The sequence below is a fragment of the Anabrus simplex genome, chromosome 1 (genome assembly GCF_040414725.1).
Source record: "Anabrus simplex isolate iqAnaSimp1 chromosome 1, ASM4041472v1, whole genome shotgun sequence".
In the NCBI taxonomy this organism is placed as follows: domain Eukaryota; kingdom Metazoa; phylum Arthropoda; class Insecta; order Orthoptera; family Tettigoniidae; genus Anabrus; species Anabrus simplex.
Genome location: NC_090265.1, coordinates 138157488 through 138175737, shown reverse-complemented (window position 1 = coordinate 138175737; position 18250 = coordinate 138157488). Strand labels below are relative to the sequence as shown.

At 41.2% G+C, this 18250-nt stretch overlaps 1 protein-coding gene across 1 annotated transcript in view; it reads left to right on the top strand.

The window, feature by feature from the left end:
• The window catches only part of LOC136863039 (trypsin), a 70925-nt gene that overhangs the window by 20358 nt on the left and 32317 nt on the right, over positions 1–18250 (top strand). The window contains exon 5 of the mRNA XM_067139361.2: positions 17914–18024. Coding sequence (XP_066995462.2) covers positions 17914–18024 — 111 coding nt within the window. The remainder of the gene's footprint in view (positions 1–17913; positions 18025–18250) is intronic.

Below are 18250 nucleotides of genomic sequence, written 5' to 3'. Positions count from 1 at the left end.
CGCCCAGTAATTACCAGGTACACGATTAATCAACATTTCCTGTCTTTATCTGCAATCACCGGTGCATCACGGGTAGAGTCCGAATCTTTACCCCATGATAACAGATTCAGTCCCACCTGACGTTAGTCGTATTCTGAAGTGTAATAAAAAATCTTCACTGTCCATGTCATAATTGCTGGGAAGATACAGATCTCTGGTGGCGCACGCGGTGTCACACAATATAATTAAATTAGCTCAGACACAGTAATAGTTCAGGAGAATTCCAATTTTGTTGCTAGATAGCAGCACATTCGGATCGCCGCCTGGATGTCACCACTTCAGAAGGACTGTAAGTCGATATCTGAGGCCATATCTTTTTATTCTTCTTCTTCTTCTTCTTCTTCTTCTTATTATTATTATTATTATTATTATTATTATTATTATTATTATTATTATTATTATTCACAGACCAGTAAGGCCCATGCTAGAAGATAAAAGTCACAAATCTTGGCAGAGACAGTCGCACGTATTTACCACAGATGTTAGACCCATCAGTCGGCGGATGGAGAGTGGGTCTCGGCCCACAAATCAGTACGGTTGTACCGTGGCTCTACCCCTCTGTATTCGGGAGATGGAGATGGGCTGGTACCCACCGTCGGTTGTCCTGAGATGGTTTTCCGTGGTTTACCATTCTCCTACACTAAGGCGAAAGTTCCCAGTATAGGCCACGGCCGCCAACACTCTCACATTCTCCGCACATCTCCGATACAAATGTCCTGGACTGAGAAACGGCGTTGTCGTTTAGAAGGCCTACCTCTCCCCGCAGGGGAGGAATGAAAACATTTAGTAGTAGTATTGCATTCGTCACAGTAGCGGCTGGGCTCGCCTGTTACAGCAACGCCGTCACTCGATCTTCCCAGGTCGTTCTTGAACATTCTCTTGGGTCGTTTTCCAGATGGCTGAAAGTTGAGTAGCCTACTTGTTTTAGGGAAGTTTCCTCTGACTCCAGACATGCCCTAATCAGTGTAATTTCTCCCTTCCTACCATCATGCTAATATATGTTTCCGCAAAACGTCGATAAAGATCTTTCTGTCTTCTTTCCCACCTTCCAAACTCTGAGTCCCTTTCCTATTCCATCGTCGCGATAAGACCTATCTGTATCGCTACGACGTAAAGCAAGTTGTAAAAAATAAAATAATAATAATAATAATAATAATAATAATAATAATAATAATAATAATAATAATAATAATAATAATAATAATAATAATGGGTTACTGTAGTCACGTCCTAGTTCGTGAACCATGGGCAACGGCTGAGTGGCCTAGAAAGTGGTCCTGAGAGTCGGGATACCAGTTGCTATGGAATGGGAGTGAGCATCTCGGACATATTTGAGTCGTGGCCCTCCTTGTGCTCAGGCGGCTAGGACTATACAATTCACCGGTGGTCCATAACCCGTTAGAGGAGAGATCCTCACTTGGACTATGTGCCAGTAGGGTAGCATCCTGCTTCATGAATTTACCGAGCTCAGAACACTTTAAGCAAGCCTCGGACCTATGGGAGTAATGGAGTCCCACTCCCATTTGACAGGCGAGGGACTCCTTGGAAACAACTTGGCGAACGAAATGGAATTCGATGGGGAGCTATCAATATCCTAATGAGGCTTATGGAAAAAAGATAGAACTGGCTGAGTCACCAAAGAGGATGCATCTGGATGTGCTAGGAGTAAGTGATATTCGGGTAAGGGGAGCTAATGAGGAAGATATAGGAGATTATAAAGTGTACTTGACGGGTGTTAGAAAGGGAAGGGCAGAGTCTGGGGTAGGGCTCTTTATCAGGAATACCATTGCACGCAACATAGTTTCTGTTAGGCACGTAAATGAGCGAATGATGTGGGTAGATTTGTCAGTGGGAGGAATTAGGACAAGAAGTGTGTCCGTGTATTCACCATGTGAGGGTGCAGATGAGGATGAAGTTGACAAGTTTTATGAAGCATTGAGTGACATCGTGGTCAGGGTCAACAGCAAGGATAGAATAGTGCTAATGGGCGATTTCAATGCCAGAGTTGAGAATAGAACTGAAGGATACGAAAGGGTGATTGGTGAATATGGGGAAGATATGGAAGCTAATAGGAATGGGAAGCGTTTGCTGGCCTTCTGTGCTAGTATGGGTTTAGCTGTTACGAATACATTCTTCAAGCATAAGGCTATTCACCGCTACACATGGGAGGCCAGGGGTACCAGATCCATAATGGACTATATCTTAACAGACTTTAAATTCAGGAAATATATTAGGAATGTACGAGTTTTTCGCGGATTTTTCGATGATACAGACCACCATCTGATCTGTAGTGAAGTAAGTATCTCTAGGCCTAGGGTAGAGAAAGTGAAATCTGTAATTCTCCAGGACGAATAAATTAGACAGAAGTACATGGATATGATTAGTGAGAAGTTTCGAACGGTAGACAGTAAGCAGGTTCAGGATATAGAAAGTGAATGGGTGGCATACAGGGATGCTGTAGTAGAAACAGCAAGGGAATGCCTAGGAACAACTGTGTGTAAAGATGGGAAAAGGCGAACATCTTGGTGGAATGATGAAGTGAGAACAGCCTGTAAACGTAAAGAGAAGGCTTATCAGAAATGGCTCCAAACAAGGGCCGAGGCAGACAGGGATTTGTACGTAGATGAAAGAAACAGAGCGAAACAAATAGTTGTTGAATCCAAAAAGAAGTCATGGGAAGATTTTGGTAATAACCTGGAAAGGCTAGGTCAAGCAGCAGGGAAACCTTTCTGGACAGTAATAAAGTATCTTAGGAAGGGAGGGAAAAAGGAAATGAACAGTGTTTTGAGTAATACAGGTGAACTCATAATAGATCCCAGGGAATCACTGGAGAGGTGGAGGGAGTATTTTTAACATCTTCTCAATGTAAAAGGAAATCATCATGGTGGTGTTGCAAATATCCAAGCTCATGGGGAGGAGGAAAATGATGTTGGTGAAATTATGCTTGAGGAAGTGGAAAGGATAGTAAATAAACTCCATTGTCATAAGGCAGCAGGAATAGATGAAATTAGACCTGAAATGGTGAAGTATAGTGGGAAGGCAGGGATGAAATGGCTTCATAGAATAGTAAAATTAGCGTGGAGTGTTGGTAAGGTACCTTCAGATTGGACAAAAGCAGTAATTACTCCTATCTATAAGCAAGGGAACAGGAAGGATCGCAACAACTATCGAGGTATCTCATTGATTAGTATACCAGGCAAAGTATTCACTGGCATCTTGGAAGGGAGGGTGCGATCAGTCGTTGAGAGGAAGTTGGATGAAAACCAGTGTGGTTTCAGACGACAGAGAGGCTGTCAGGATCAGATTTTCAGTATGCGCCAAGTAATTGAAAAATGCTACGAAAGGAATAGGCAGTTGTGTTTATGTTTCGTAGATCTATAGAAAGCATTTGACAGGGTACCGAGGGAAAAGATGTTCACCACACTGGGGGACTATGGAATTAAAGGTAGATTATTAAAATTAATCAAAGGTATTTATGTTGACAATTGGGCTTCAGTGAGAATCGATGGTAGAATGAGTTCTTGGTTCAGGGTACTTGCAGGAGTTAGACAAGGCTGTAATCTTTCACCTTTGCTGAAAGGTATAAACTGGCAGGGAGGAATTCAGTCAGGTGGAAATGTAGTAAGCAGTCTGGCCTATGCTGACGAGTTGGTCTTAATGGCAGATTGTGCCGAAAGCCTGCAGTCTAATATCTTGGAACCTGAAAATAAGTGCAATGAGTATGGAATGAAAATTAGCCTTTCGAAGACGAAATTGATGTCAGTAGGTAAGAAATTCAACAGAATTGAATGTCATATTGGTGATACAAAGCTAGAACAGGTCGATAATTTCAAGTATTTAGGTTGTTTGTTCTACCAGGATGGTAATATAGTAAGTGAGATTGAATCAAGGTGCAGTAAAGCTAATGCATTGAGCTGGCAGTTGCGATCAGCAGTATTCTGTAAGAAGGAAGTCAGTTCCCAGACGAAACTATCTTTACATCGGTCTGTTTTCAGACCAACTTTGTTTTACGGGAGCGAAAGCTGGGTTTACTCAGGATATCTTATTCATAAGTTAGTAGTAACACACATGAAAGTAGCAAGAATGATTGCTGGCACATACATGTGGGAACAATGGCAGGAGGGTACTCGGAATGAGGAGATAAAGGCTAATTTAAGAATGAACTCGATGGATGAAGCTGTTCGCATAAACCGGCTTCGGTGGTGGGGTCATGTGAGGCGAATGGAGGAGGATAGGTTACCTTGGAGAATAATGGACTCTGCTATGGAGGGTAAGAGAAGTAGAGGGAGACCAAGAAAACGATGGTTAGACTCGGTTTCTAACGATTTAAAGATAAGAGGTATAGAACTAAATGAGGCTACAACACTTGTTGCAAATCGAGGATTGTGGCGACGTTTAGTAAATTCTCAGAGGCTTGCAGACTGAACGCTGAAAGGTATAACAGTCTATAATGATAATGTATAATGTATGTATGTATAATAATAATAATAATAATAATAATAATAATAATAATAATAATAATAATAATAATAATAATAATAATAATAATAATAATAATAATAATAATAATAATAATAATAATGTTATCGCCTCAGCTACCGTGTGCAAGCATTTTAATTTGACGCCATCTGGCTGCTTGCTCATCAGTTTCGACGTTCTGTTTTACTCTAGGTCTGCCAGATGGCAGGCAGAGTAAACCAAATCTCTCTTGAGCGTTTATGGCTGTTATAATAATTATAATTTCGTATGACTATTTCTAGCCGTGTGCAGCCCTTGCAAGGCAGACCCTCCGATGAGGGTGGGCGGCATCTGCCATGTATTGGTAACTGGTGGAGGTTAGTGTTATGTGTTGTGTGCGAGTTGCAATGATGTTGGGGACAGCACAAATACCCAGCCCCCGAGCCACTGGAATTAACCAATGAAGGTTAAAATCCCCAACTGGGCCGGGAATCGAACCCGGGACCTTCTGAACCGAAGGCCAGTACGCTGAACATTCAGCCAATGAGTCGAACTATGTCCGTTACTGACTTTTAAGGTAAACACCAAATGTGTCACCAGAGATCTTTTACATACCCACATCGAACGACATTGAGTGTCGATGGATTTTTGTCCGCTCTTCAAAAATCCGACTTCCTCTATCTTGGGATCCGGAGGTTGACACTCTATCACTTATCCACAGAGGGAGCTACCAATACATCAAATTATTATTATTATTGTTGTTGTTGTTGTTATTATTATTATTATTATTATTATTATTATTATTATTATTATTATTATTATTATTATTATTATTATTATTATTATTATTATTATTATTCCGTGGTTTATCGTGGATCGCAGAGGTGAAAGAAGGTGCCGGGATGAATGGGTCTAACTACAATGTCAAGAATTGAATTTAAAACTTAAACTGAAGGTTATATTTTCAGACATCAAAATTTGACAATTTTTACAAGTAGCAAACGTTAAACAAGATTGGTAAAAATCCAAGATTCCGAACCTTAACACCTTGGGCTTTAAGCCCCTAACTTTACAATTCCTGAACTACACGCTCAAATTTACAAGGAACACAAATTTACTCAAGGGAAGAAATCCCCTAATACATGGAGCGCTTGCTCCCTAAATTACAATATCAGGTCTCCCTGAGGCACTTTTACAAGACTTGAAAAAAAGGTAACGTGCTCTCAGTTTCCAAGCCTACTCAAGGCAACAGAGCATGAAACTCTAATAATCTCTGGCCTTACAAGGCACTATTTACAAACAGAAATCTTATTACACAGAGGTATCTAGTACCCAACCTACAGGGCCTTAGTGAAAAAGAACAGGTTAAATAAACGGCCTACCGAGCTCGATAGCTGCAGTCGCTTAAGTGCGGCCAGTATCCAGTATTCGGGAGATAGTAGGTTCGAACCCCACTGTCGGCAGCCATGAAAATGGTTTTCCGTGGTTTCCCATTTTTACACCAGGGAAATGCTGGCCACGGCCGCGTCCTTCCCACTCCTAGCCCTTTTCTGTCCCATCGTCGCCACAAGACCTATCTGTGTCGGTGCGACCTAAAGCAACTAGCAAAATAATAATAATAATAATAATAATAATAATAATAATAATAATAATAATAATAATAATAATAATAAACGGCCCGAGTACAATTTGAATGGAGTCGAAGACTGAGCTCCAAAAGAATTTAAGACCTATAGGGCGCTTGGCCGACGAAACAGGGGATATTCCCAAACTACTGAGGTAGCACGCATGGAAATAACTTTAATACATTGGAGAAACAAAAACGTGGCACCTCAAACCAAGATGAAGGGGAGCTCGAGAGGGTACTTCACTCTCTATCCCCGATTTACAGTTAAAGAGTTTATGAAGTTATTACATTAGCCGGCAGAAATTACATTTTTAGAAGAGTGGTTACATAGTAGTTAATTCGGACCTTTCCCTAGGGTTTAAACTGCGGAGATAGCAAGAAAGAAAGATGTTATGTGACCATTACCTTGTCGAAGTTCTGCTGCCTGATGAAAGAGGCCTCCCGCCTCCTGCTTTGTCACACACACTAGTAAGATGACGATCAAATGGCCAAGCGACTTGAAAATCCGCAGTTTATAAGCCCTCGGGGAAACTTCGAGACCATTCAAGATTAAACTAGCCACACCCTCTCATTTTATTGTTTAATTTAAAGGTTACACTCAAAATCTAAGAAGAAGAAGAAGAAGACTGTGATTGGTAGAAAATTAATTACAGAAATTATTGATTGGTTGGATTCAAAACTGGCGGAAAGAAAAGATAAATATTGCCAACCCAAAAATAAATGAACATCAATTAGTATAAAAAAACCTATGTATACAAAACTTCTTTAAATCAAAAGTTCTTTCAATTCGCACCAGGGTGCATGATCATAGTTTTTAGTAGTAACATCTGTGGAGGAAAGTCCAAACTTCTTGATGAATGGCAAACAAAACAAGTAGAAATACAGTCAGTTGAAGAAAGTTCACTATAACAAAATTACATCAGATTTTAGTGGTGACATCTTCTGATTAAAGTTCTAAGTAGGTATAGTTTCAATTTCACTGTTTCACCAGTAGAGGAGTTCTTTTAGGCGCTGGATTTAAATGCGCGGCGTTGGGGTGTACCTCCCTTACAATTATTATTATTATTATTATTATTATTATTATTATTATTATTATTATTATTATTATTATTATTATTATTATTATTATTATTATTATTATGTAACGATATGCCCGCGTGCTTTCGTTCTCCATAGCGAATGAACAGAAAATATTTTCAATTAAAATTATCCCTATCACTTTTTGGTGGCGGGAAAGGCTGCCTTATTGTTCACTAGTTCTCAATATGATAGCTGATCAAGTGGTCAATATGGTGTTCTGTTAGGTTCATACGGCGTGTACTATATGTTCAGTGATGATCAAGGTACGTAGAATACAAGGTAGGGATCACGAGAGAGGTGCGCAGTGGCAAAGCAGAGCTGTGACGTCACGCAGGACCCTCGCGTTGACTCTGCTCTGAGTGCATTGTTGCCAACTTCAGCGACAATTCGCTAAATCTAGGGAATTCGGGAACCTTGTTAGCGACAAAATTTTATTTTTCCGATTAGGGACTTTTCTGGGGATTATTCAAGCACTTTAGAGGGAAAACTGGTGAATTTCATAGTTTAATAAAATTATCATCAATTTAACGGAATAAACTGCAGTTCAATACGTGAATGTTTATGACCGGTTATTTTTCAATCTGAACTTCCTTGTATATCATTTCATGTGATTTTATAATCACATTATGACATCCTTCGGCAATTCCTCTTCTTATCTGCTGGATGACATCATGTGTAGGCGCTGGGAGTTGCACAGACAGCGTTAATACAGTATTAACGCAGTAGATTAGTCAGTCATTCGATTTTTTTTTTTTTTTTTTTTTTTTTTTTTTTTTTTTTTTTTTTTTTTTTGCCTCTTAGTTACGCGTAACATTACACAGCGGACGGAGGTGATTTAGGCGCGCGCGCTAAGAAAATGAATTGGTCTCTTCGCACCTATCAGTATGACGCAATAAACAATGCCAAACTTCCTTCATTCCTAGCAGTACTTATGTTTACTTTTGCAAACGGTATTTTTTTCTGCAGTGGTGAGGTAAACGGCCCTGATCGCATTTTATGTTACTAAGTTTTAGAATGTTTCTTTAAATCATTATATTTAGCATACAATTCTGTTTTACAGTAGATGCAGTAGGCTTTGGACTTACCAGAATCTACCGGTATAACCATTTAAACTGATGTTTCCAGTCTTCACAGTAGTTTTCCTGATACTTTGGCTTACCCATGGTGTTGAGCAAAAAATAAAAACACAGTTCACAAACAAGAAAATACGAAAATGAATATTTGAAATCGCACGTGTAAATTTGCGTAAATACACCTAAAAAAACATGAATGACTTCAAGAAAAAACACAGATCACAACTGCTCATTGTTGACTGTAGATCACTTTGTCAGAACTGTGTGTTAAAAATTTTGGCGATAGTTCTAAACCAGCAGATCTCCGTTTACACAGAACAAAATATACTGAAGTAATAAAACATGTACTAGCACCACATTTTGTTGAGGACATGGTTTCTGATATTGGCGATCAGGGTTACAGTTTAATAATAGATGAGGAGACAGATATATCCGTTACCAACTTGTTGGGTGTCATAATTCGTTACTTCAGCGCCAGTATGAAAAGGATAGTATCAAGATTTTTAGGTTTGCTAGACTTACTAAATGGCACAGCACCAGGAATATTCTTAGAGCAACTGAAGCCTGCTAATTTGTTAGGTATAGGTGTAGACAACGCTTCCGTGAACACTGGGCTGAACAATGGGGTATATGAACTTATGAAAAAGAGTTTAATATTCCTCATTTGAAAATGATTAGGTGCGTGTGTCATTCCATACAGCTGGCTGTTTCTCATGCCACGGAAGACACTTTGCCGCGTAATGCTGACTTCATTGTCCGTGAAAGTTACCTTTGGTTTGCTCATTTCAGCAAGAGACAGGGCATTTAAAAGCAAATTTACAATGCAATAAATAGTGGAGAGTCTCTCAAATTTCTAAAAGTTTGTGAAACAAAATGGTTATCCATTGAACCTGCTGTTCGGCGAATTGTTGAACAGTGGGATGAGGTCAAATTACACTTCGATGTAGGAAGGACACAAGAAAAGAGTTATACTTCAGAGATATTATTCCAAATGTACTCTGATTTATCAAACAGACTGTTCATGACTTGGTACCTAAAAAGTATTCTGCATGAGGTCCAAAAAGCAATTAAAGTATTTGAATCTGAAAATGCAGACCCCACTCGTTTACTTGATGATCTCACGAATCGTATACAGTTTTTAGGAAGGAAAATCCTAAACCCAACTGCTCGATTTGATATGTTTTCTCCATCAAATGTGATTGATAGCTACGTGGACCCCAAACCCTATCTGGGTGACGAGTTCGAAAAACTGGCGGAAACTATATCAGTAGAAAAGGTAGAAGTGGTTAGGGGCCGCGGTATTAACTTCACGAAAAAGCTAATTACAGAACTAAAAAATAGGCTACCGAAGAATTTTCAAAACCTAAGGAAAATGGCTCTCCTTTCTATTAAAAACTGTCTGAATGTTGTCAAAAACCCAATATTTGAGTTAGCGGAAGATATGGGTTGTAGTATCTCAGATATAGATCACATTAAGAATCAGTGGCGTAATTTAAACGCAATAAAATGGAGTCAAGTTTCACATACCACAGATTTCTGGATAGAGGTGTTACAGTATAGTGATTCGGCAAGACAAAATCCCTTCAGGGAACTAGCTACTTTTGCTATGCAAATTTTGGCTCTCCCGCATTCAAATGCTGAAGTAGAAAGGCTCTTTAGTAAACTTGGTATTGTGAAATCTAAATTGAGAAACAGAATGAAAGTCGAAACAGCAGCATCCATCATGCACATCAGGAATGCGCTTATGTGCCCGGGAAAAACCTGCCATTCCAACAAAATTCCAGAGAAGGTCGTCAGGAAGATAGGAACTAAAAATGCTTATTCAACAAGGCTGAACTATTACCATCTTGCACATCAGGAATGCGCTTATGTGCCCGGGAAAAACCTGCCATTCCAACAAAATTCCAGAGAAGGTCGTCAGGAAGATAGGAACTAAAAATGCTTATTCAACAAGGCTGAACTATTACCTGCTCCATCAACAACTCAGCAACCTTCCACTTCACAGGCTACATCGTTTGCTGAGGAGGAAATGGAAGACGATGAAGATGGAATATTTTTTCTGCATACGTATGTCCATTTTATTCATGTTTACTGGTAATTTTATGTTAGCGACTTTTCTTAGCGACTTTGACAAAAATGTGGCTATTTTTAGAGACTTTTATCAACGAATTTAGCGATATTTTAGGATGTACAGTTGGCAACACTGTCTGAGTGAGGTAGAGGTAGTTTGAGTAAGAATCGCTGTGCACGCAGAAGCTAGGTGCTAATAGTACACGATAGTAACATATCTATGGTGTATAAGAAACCGTGTGTGTTTATTTTATGAGATAAAACGTAAAAAGCAGTAATAGTGTACACTTTTCAGTATGCTTTGTCATGTCATTGCAGGCTGCACAAATCATAGCAGGCACGCGAAGGAACGAAACATACACTTTCATGTATTTCCTAAAACCACTGACGTAAATAAATGGTGACAGAAGTAATCAAGACATTATCGAAAGTTATCTTTCTCAGCTTCGAGGGTTCGGAAGGCTTTATGACGATCCTCTTCCGACAGCTGTGACGCGAAAGGTGAAATCGTTGCTTTTATCCTCAATGCTTCCCAGGCGATAAGAAATTCCAACTGTTCTCCGGAAGATTATGAAATATTACGCCCAAATATGTACTGATGAACTCGATCAAAACTCGGATATCGTGTGCCAGTCTAAGGCCAGCGTTGAGCCCACAACATCCTATTTTATATCGGAGGATGAGCAAGGGTTCGTTAAAGCCCTTGAAGATCTAGTAAAACAGCTCGAGGGGAGTCGTGAAACCAAGGAGCTGCTTGAAGACTTCACTGGCTATATAGCTTTTAGGATAAAGAAGAACCACCTCGATATAGAAAGTAATTACGGAGAGAAAACAGGTCAAACTACAAGGGGTGGAAATTAAATTTCAAAAATAGTCTTCTTTTTTTTTTTTTTTTTTTTTTTTTTTTGCAAGTTGCTTTACGTCGCACCGACACAGATAGGTCTTACGGCGACGATGGGACAGGAAAGGGCTAGGAGTGGGAAGGAAGCGCCCGTGGCCTTAATTAAGTTACAGCCCCAGCATTTGCTTGGTGTGAAAATGGGAAACCACGGAAAACCATCTTCAGGGCTGCCGACAGTGTTCGAAGCCAATCTCCCGAATACCGGATACTGGCCGCACTCAAGCGACTACAGCTATCGAGCTCGGTAGTTTCAATTTTACCACGGGAAAGAACTGAAAGAGGGTTCTAACATCATCACAAACCTTACGGATATCCTGAAAAAGAAATTCTCCGAAATTTATGAGCTTGCAAGTTGCTTCGTGAGAAGCCGTTCTTTTATTCGAATGGACGCTTTAAAAAAAGTAAGACATTGAAGAGACCGGGTTTCTGTTAATACAACACCGATAAAGAAAGAAGAAAAGCAAATAAATTCCACTGATGCTATGGATAAGTGTGTTTGATATTCTTTTTTTTAATATCAGCATTATTCTTTGTGTATAACATACCCGTTATGTTTTTATGAAAGGCAATTTATTATGTTGTATATGAAAGCAGTGCTAAGAATGTTAATATACAGACTCATTAATATGGCCTATGTAATATTAACGTGGAATTTGTCATTTCTTGGCACTTGCAGGAAATCATTTACTGTACTGTTTGTATTGTGGACAGTTTCCGAACATTTGCTGTTTGTGTTGTTGACAGTGTATATAGTTTCCCAATACTGCTTGTAACAACGGACGTATTTCTTTCAGTCATCAAGCTTTATGTTCGAGTCTGTTATTGTTGTCATAGGTGTTGAGAACATGAACATATGGAATGGCCATTCCACTGCTATCACAGTCTTAGCATTCTTACATCCTTTTATACTGATCGAAATACTTCTGAAACGCTGCTGGATTCACACTGTATTTCCTATTATTACTCTACTGTAATAGTGAAGTGGAATGCATTGTCTTAGGTGATGTTAAAATATCAATGAAGTTATCTCTAACTTGTAGCTAAAACAGAATAGCTTACAGCTGTGTATTAGTCTACCTCATATAGAGGACAAGGCGCTGAGGGTTCACGTGACGTCATCGACGGCCAAGCGTGGTGGGGAGACCTGCGCGTGATCCCTACCTCTTAAAGCCCGGTTCACACTAGATGTGCCGAGCCGTTCTGAGCAAGTCATGATCCGGGCGTGGATCGATCCAGGCCGATTCACACTATACGTTCCGCGGTCGAGCCGATCCACGCTCGGTCTCCCTGTTCTGTTCAGTCTATCCCAGTAGGTCTCTGGGTGAAATAACGAGCCCAAATCAACTTCACGAACAGAACTATCCCAGTAGGTCCGCTAGTAAACAGCAGTGCCAAAAATTAAAATGCCTTTTTCAATCAAATCATTAATTAAAATTGCTCTGATTTTGGACGAAGAAGAGGAGAATAGGCCCAGTTGCAGGTTCCGGGTGAATCAAATGCTGACAAAGTGAAAAGGAGAAGTAGAATTTTTCACCTTATTTCCGGAGTTAGTTGACGATGAATAAAAATTCTACCAGTTTGTCCAACTTTCTCGGAGATTTCGGACCACAGCTTCAACGTGTGGTTCATGTCGCTGTATTTTTTGTGCGATAAATCATACAGTTCTTGATACTCACGCGCGCACTCAATTCCATGGTTATCGCACAAGTGAGGAGTGGCAGCCTGTTGATTCTTCGCCCTTGGCCCTTCACGCGTTCCCACTAGACGATCATTGACGATCCCAGCCGAGCCGTCCCGGTCTCAGATCGGATGGAGACCGATGAGATGATCAGTTGATCTTTCCTTGCACGGCTCGGAACATGAAGTGAGAACGATTCCATTGAATTACATATAAGCGATTTTTGATCAGTCTTGCTCAGAACGGCTCGGCACATCTAGTGTGAACCGGGCTTTACTCTAACTACCTTGAGTGATGATAAGTAAAGATATTCATGCGTGAGGATGAAAGTCTTAGTTTTGATGCACAGCATTCTGGTCCATCATTGTCTATCACGGTTAAATGTAACAAGAACAAGTAGAACAACTGATGGCCTCGATCTTAAACCGCGCCACCACTGCAGTCTACAGCGAGCGACAGCAAGTAATTATACCACATTCCAGTGCCAGCTGTTCTTGTATTTAACCAAACACTATATTGTACTGTATTATGTTTTTTTTTTCTTAATCTGTTTACCCTCCAGGGTTGGCTTTTACCTCGGACTCAGCGAGGGATCCCACCTCTATCGCCTCAAGGGCAGTGTCCTGGAGCGTGATACATTGGGTCGGGGGATACAACTGTGGAGAATGACCAGTACCTCTCCCAGGTGGCAACACCTGTTATGCTGAACAGGGGCCTTGGTGGGGGATGGGAAGATTGGAAAAGATAGACAAGGAAGAGGGAAGGAAGCGGTCGTGGCCTTAAGTTAGGTACCATCCCGGCATTTGCCTGGAGGAGAATTGGGAAACCACGGAAAACCACTTCCAGGATGGCTGAGGTGGGAATAGAACCCATCTCTACTCAGTTGACCTCCCGAGGCTGAGTGGACCCGGTTCCAGCCCTCCTACCACTTTTCAAATTTCGTGGCAAAGCCGGGAATTGAACCCGGGCCTCCGGGGGTGGCAGATAATCACACTAACCACTACACCACAGAGGCGGACGTATTGTATTTTAAGCGCTTAAATTTACGAAATATCTGATCAAGAACGTATAATCGACATTTCCCAATACCGCTGATACCCTGAAAAAAGTAAATGAAGGACAGTGGCTGGTTCAGAGAAGAACAAAATATTCTACTTCAGAATACGTTTACGATCCCAAGAACTGAAGATTTCGATAGTATGCACTGTTTTAACAGTATTTTAAGGGTAACCACAGGTCAGGCGTGGCACTGTTTAATCTGCTGAATCTGGTGTCGCAAACAGTTTATCCTACCGTACAAATGTTATAAAACTCCAAAGAACAAACTCGTCCTTGAGATTGTGAGGCAGTAAGATGAACATCGGGCCACTTCCTTATCTCTATACGCTGATGTGATATTTTATTATTTATCTACCTACGAACTCTCCCTTTCAGAAGTACACTCCTTGCCCACAAGCAAGTGGTTTTACGGTACCTCCGAACTAGTGTGATATAACAAGTTCCCCTTCCCTATGTTGCTATGCACCGTCTCGATAAAATCCCTTACAAGCTAACAATAAATTTCAGGTAGGTCCACCAGCTGTCTTTATTATTTATTTGACAGAAATGTTGGAAAATATTGGAAATATTGGAAAACACTTTCAAAGGAGCTTGTTTATCTTAAACCGGGCGAGTTGGCCGTGGGGTTAGGAGCGCGCAGCTGTGAGCTCGCATCCGGGAGATAGTGAGTTCGAACCCCCACTGTCGGCAGCCCTGAAGATGGTTTTCCGTGGTTTCCCATTTTTCACACCAGGCTGTACCTTAATTAAGGCCACGGTCGCTTCCTTCCTATTCCTAGGCCTTTCCTGTTCCATCGTCGCCATAAGACCTATCTGTGTCGGTGCGACGTAAAGCAACTAGAAAAAAATGTTTATTTTAAATTCAAAATACTTGCACGAAATTACACACAGAACTGAATTATAATAAAATACTCGCCATTGGCATGTGTCTGTTTCCTTTAAAAGATTGCGAACCGATTTCTGAACTTGAAAGTCTCTCCGGATTCCCTTTGCCCTTAACGGGAATCGATATCTCAAGCAATAAAATCATTTTGTTTTGGCTGGTTGAAGAATGCCTAACGCCGGATATTTTATTATATCCCGATCTACAACCCAGAATGCAACATAACGGCATAATTATTATTTAACACACACTTATAACACTCCAAATGCTTGCTATCACGCAGAAGGAACATTACTGACCCTATACTTGTCTTTCGACACGAACAGACGCAGTTTAAATGTAAACATTGTTGCTTTCACGGCCCGTACTCGTTAACATGGTTGGGCTTATGTGCTTGTGCCGTGTCAAGAAAGCAAGGTGAAACTCTTTGCGTTTCGCAGAGAAATTTGCTCTGCGTCTTCAGAAGAAAATCTCGACTGTTCACGAGGAAGACTTCTACAGTAATGAGGGTTTGAATTTAAGAATCCTTTACCGTTGAAACTGTAGTAGTACGCTCATTCGTCACCAGGTGGCTCGCTGTATGCTGGCACAGCGCTCCAAGCGGGAGCTGATGACAATATTAAGCTCCAATTAAGATGTTCTGTCACACCGTGTATTTAAATGTACTTCAGCGTCTAGATTCCTACTACTACTAAAATGTTTTCATTTCTCACCTGAAGGGGCACGTGAACCTGTTAGATGGTAACACCGTCTTTCAGTCCAGGACATTTGTATAGGAGAAGGAGATGTGAGGAGAAGATGAGAGGGTTGGTGGATGTGGCCTATACTACGAACTGTCCCGGGATTCGCCTTAGTGCAGGAGAATGGAAAACATCGGAAAATCATTCTCGGGATAGCCGACGGTGGGTACCAGCCCCTCTCCGTCTCCCGAGTACAGAAGCGTAGAGCCACGGTAGAGCCGTGGCCGCCCATCCTCTCCTCGATTGGCCAATCGGAGTGCAGAGCTGTCGGACCACTGATTAGCCATGGCCTCTTGTGGGCTGAGACCCACTCTGCATCCACCGATAGTCTACAGCTCCTACTACTAAATGTTTTCATTCCTCTCCTGAAGGGAGAGGCGGGCCCTAAACAGTGACGCCGTCTCTCAGGCCAGGAGATTTGTATCGGAGGATTAAATTTCGAAAAGAAGATACTTAAATCAACTCTGGAGGACCAAAATCGACTGCGCAGTGATCAGGAAATATCGTCAGCGCAAGAACCAACTGCCACGGCAACATCCTGTGGTGCAACACTTCGTTATAGTGCACCACACCGATGCTAGACGGCCAGTCCACGAACTTAATTACTCTACTACGTATGACAGTAGGAAGAGAGAGGGTGAAACTCGATGCCGGCACATAGCCTGCTCCTGTCGAACAATACCGAAGGATCTGTTCAAGGCTTAACGTCTTCCTCCGACGGACGAATCACCATCACCAGCGTTACTCCGTATGAACACTGCGGAGCACCAACGGGCAACTTCGAAAGCAAGCGCGTCGAGTTCGCCTGTGGAAGTGGACTGTTCGGTCGGTCGGGAAGGTACCAGCATCACCAGATCAGACCAGGCCGTGTCCATTAATCTCCTGGGTAGCCTATCATTGGCTATTAATTTTACACGACTCCACCACCGGAGCTGGATTCTGCGTACAGCTTCATCCAACGTGATGATTCCTAACTTAGCTATTATATTCTCATTTCGTTTATCCTCCTGCCATTGTTCCCACCTGCTTTTACTAGTAATCACTCTTACTGCCTTATGTCTGTTTCTTCTAAATTACGAATAAGACCTCCTAAGTCCACCCAACATTCACTCCCGTACTACAAAGTCGATCCCAAAGCAAATCGATGTAAAATAGTTTCGTCGAGTTCTGACTTCTTTCATACAGAATATAGTCGATCGCAACTGCGAGCTCACTATATTAGCCTTGCTACACCTTGATTCAAATTTACTTACTATAATACCATTCTAGGAAAAGGTGTATGTTCAGAATTCAGCCTGAATGTTGGTTGGATCCTCAACAGCTCCGCCATCTGCTGTCATAGATGGCCTAGGCATCACTGAAGAGGGACACTAGGGAAATGAGGAGTGATGTAGTTCCCCGTTGCTTTCCTCCCCGAGCCAGAAGTTGCTTACATATCAGTCTGCCAAGCCCACTGACATGCATGCACCAACCGACCTTTTGAGCAACATTTTTACACCATTCATAACAGGGACTGGCTGCATAAGGAATGCATTACTAGCATCGCTCATACCTCAGTCAATTTCATTTTATCAAAGCCAAGGATAAGACAATGAAAGTAGCAAAATTGCTCTAGCCTATACCAGAAGACTTAATGCACTATGAACACTAGGTCCCGCTAGCAGCGGCATTCTAGGAGAATACAGATCCTAAATACTTAAAAAAGCTTGCATCCGAGAGATAGTGGGTTCGAATCCCACTGTCGGCAGCCCCGAAGATTGTTTTCCAAGGTTTCCCATTTTTACACCAGGCAAATGTGTACCTTTATTCAGTCCATGGCCGCTTTCTTCCCATTTCTAGGCCTTTCCTATCCCATCGTCGCCATAAGACATAACTGTGTCGGTGCGACGTAAAGCCACTAGCAAAAAAACTTAAAATGCTCTACTTGTTCCGGTTTTTAATTCCTGACTTGTCATTTAAACTTCTAAGGTTTCTTTCCTACTGATATCACTTAAGTATTGGAAATGCTAATGTTCATTCCATACTCACTACACCTCTTTTCAAACTTCATGATATTAGGCTTTCAACACAGCCTGCCATTAAGACCGAGTCAATGGCAGAGGGCAAGCTGCGTGTTATATTTCCACCTAACTGAATCCCTCCCTGCCATTTTATACCTTCCACAATTCTGAATTATTTTTGTATCTAGATTAAGGCAATGTACTGATAAGCATTAGAATTTGTCTCATTGCTTGTTACTCAGATAAAATCCATAGACTGACAACTGGTCCAAAACAGCAATAAATTGCATGACCATTTATTTTCAGTTGAACGTACCTTTTGCAAGAAATTACATCGGAATAGAACCAGTGTCTCTTCGTCAAGATGTTGGCTATCATGGAGAAGACTGCATTGTTAGTGGCTGGGGTGCAACGAAGGTAAGTGAATCTCAAGAAATATCTCTATTATAACCTTCCCGAAGGCTGTTTCTTGGTAAGAATGTGTCTTTGATTCATATTGGCTAGGTTTGTCCTCAGATTTATCTTTCTGTGTAACAGTCCAGTAACAGCTTTGAACTGTGTATTTTGGCTGGAAATAACTTTATTTTGACGTTTGGAGAATAACTTGTTTCTCAAGAACCGCTGCTGTGAGTTGCATGGGGTC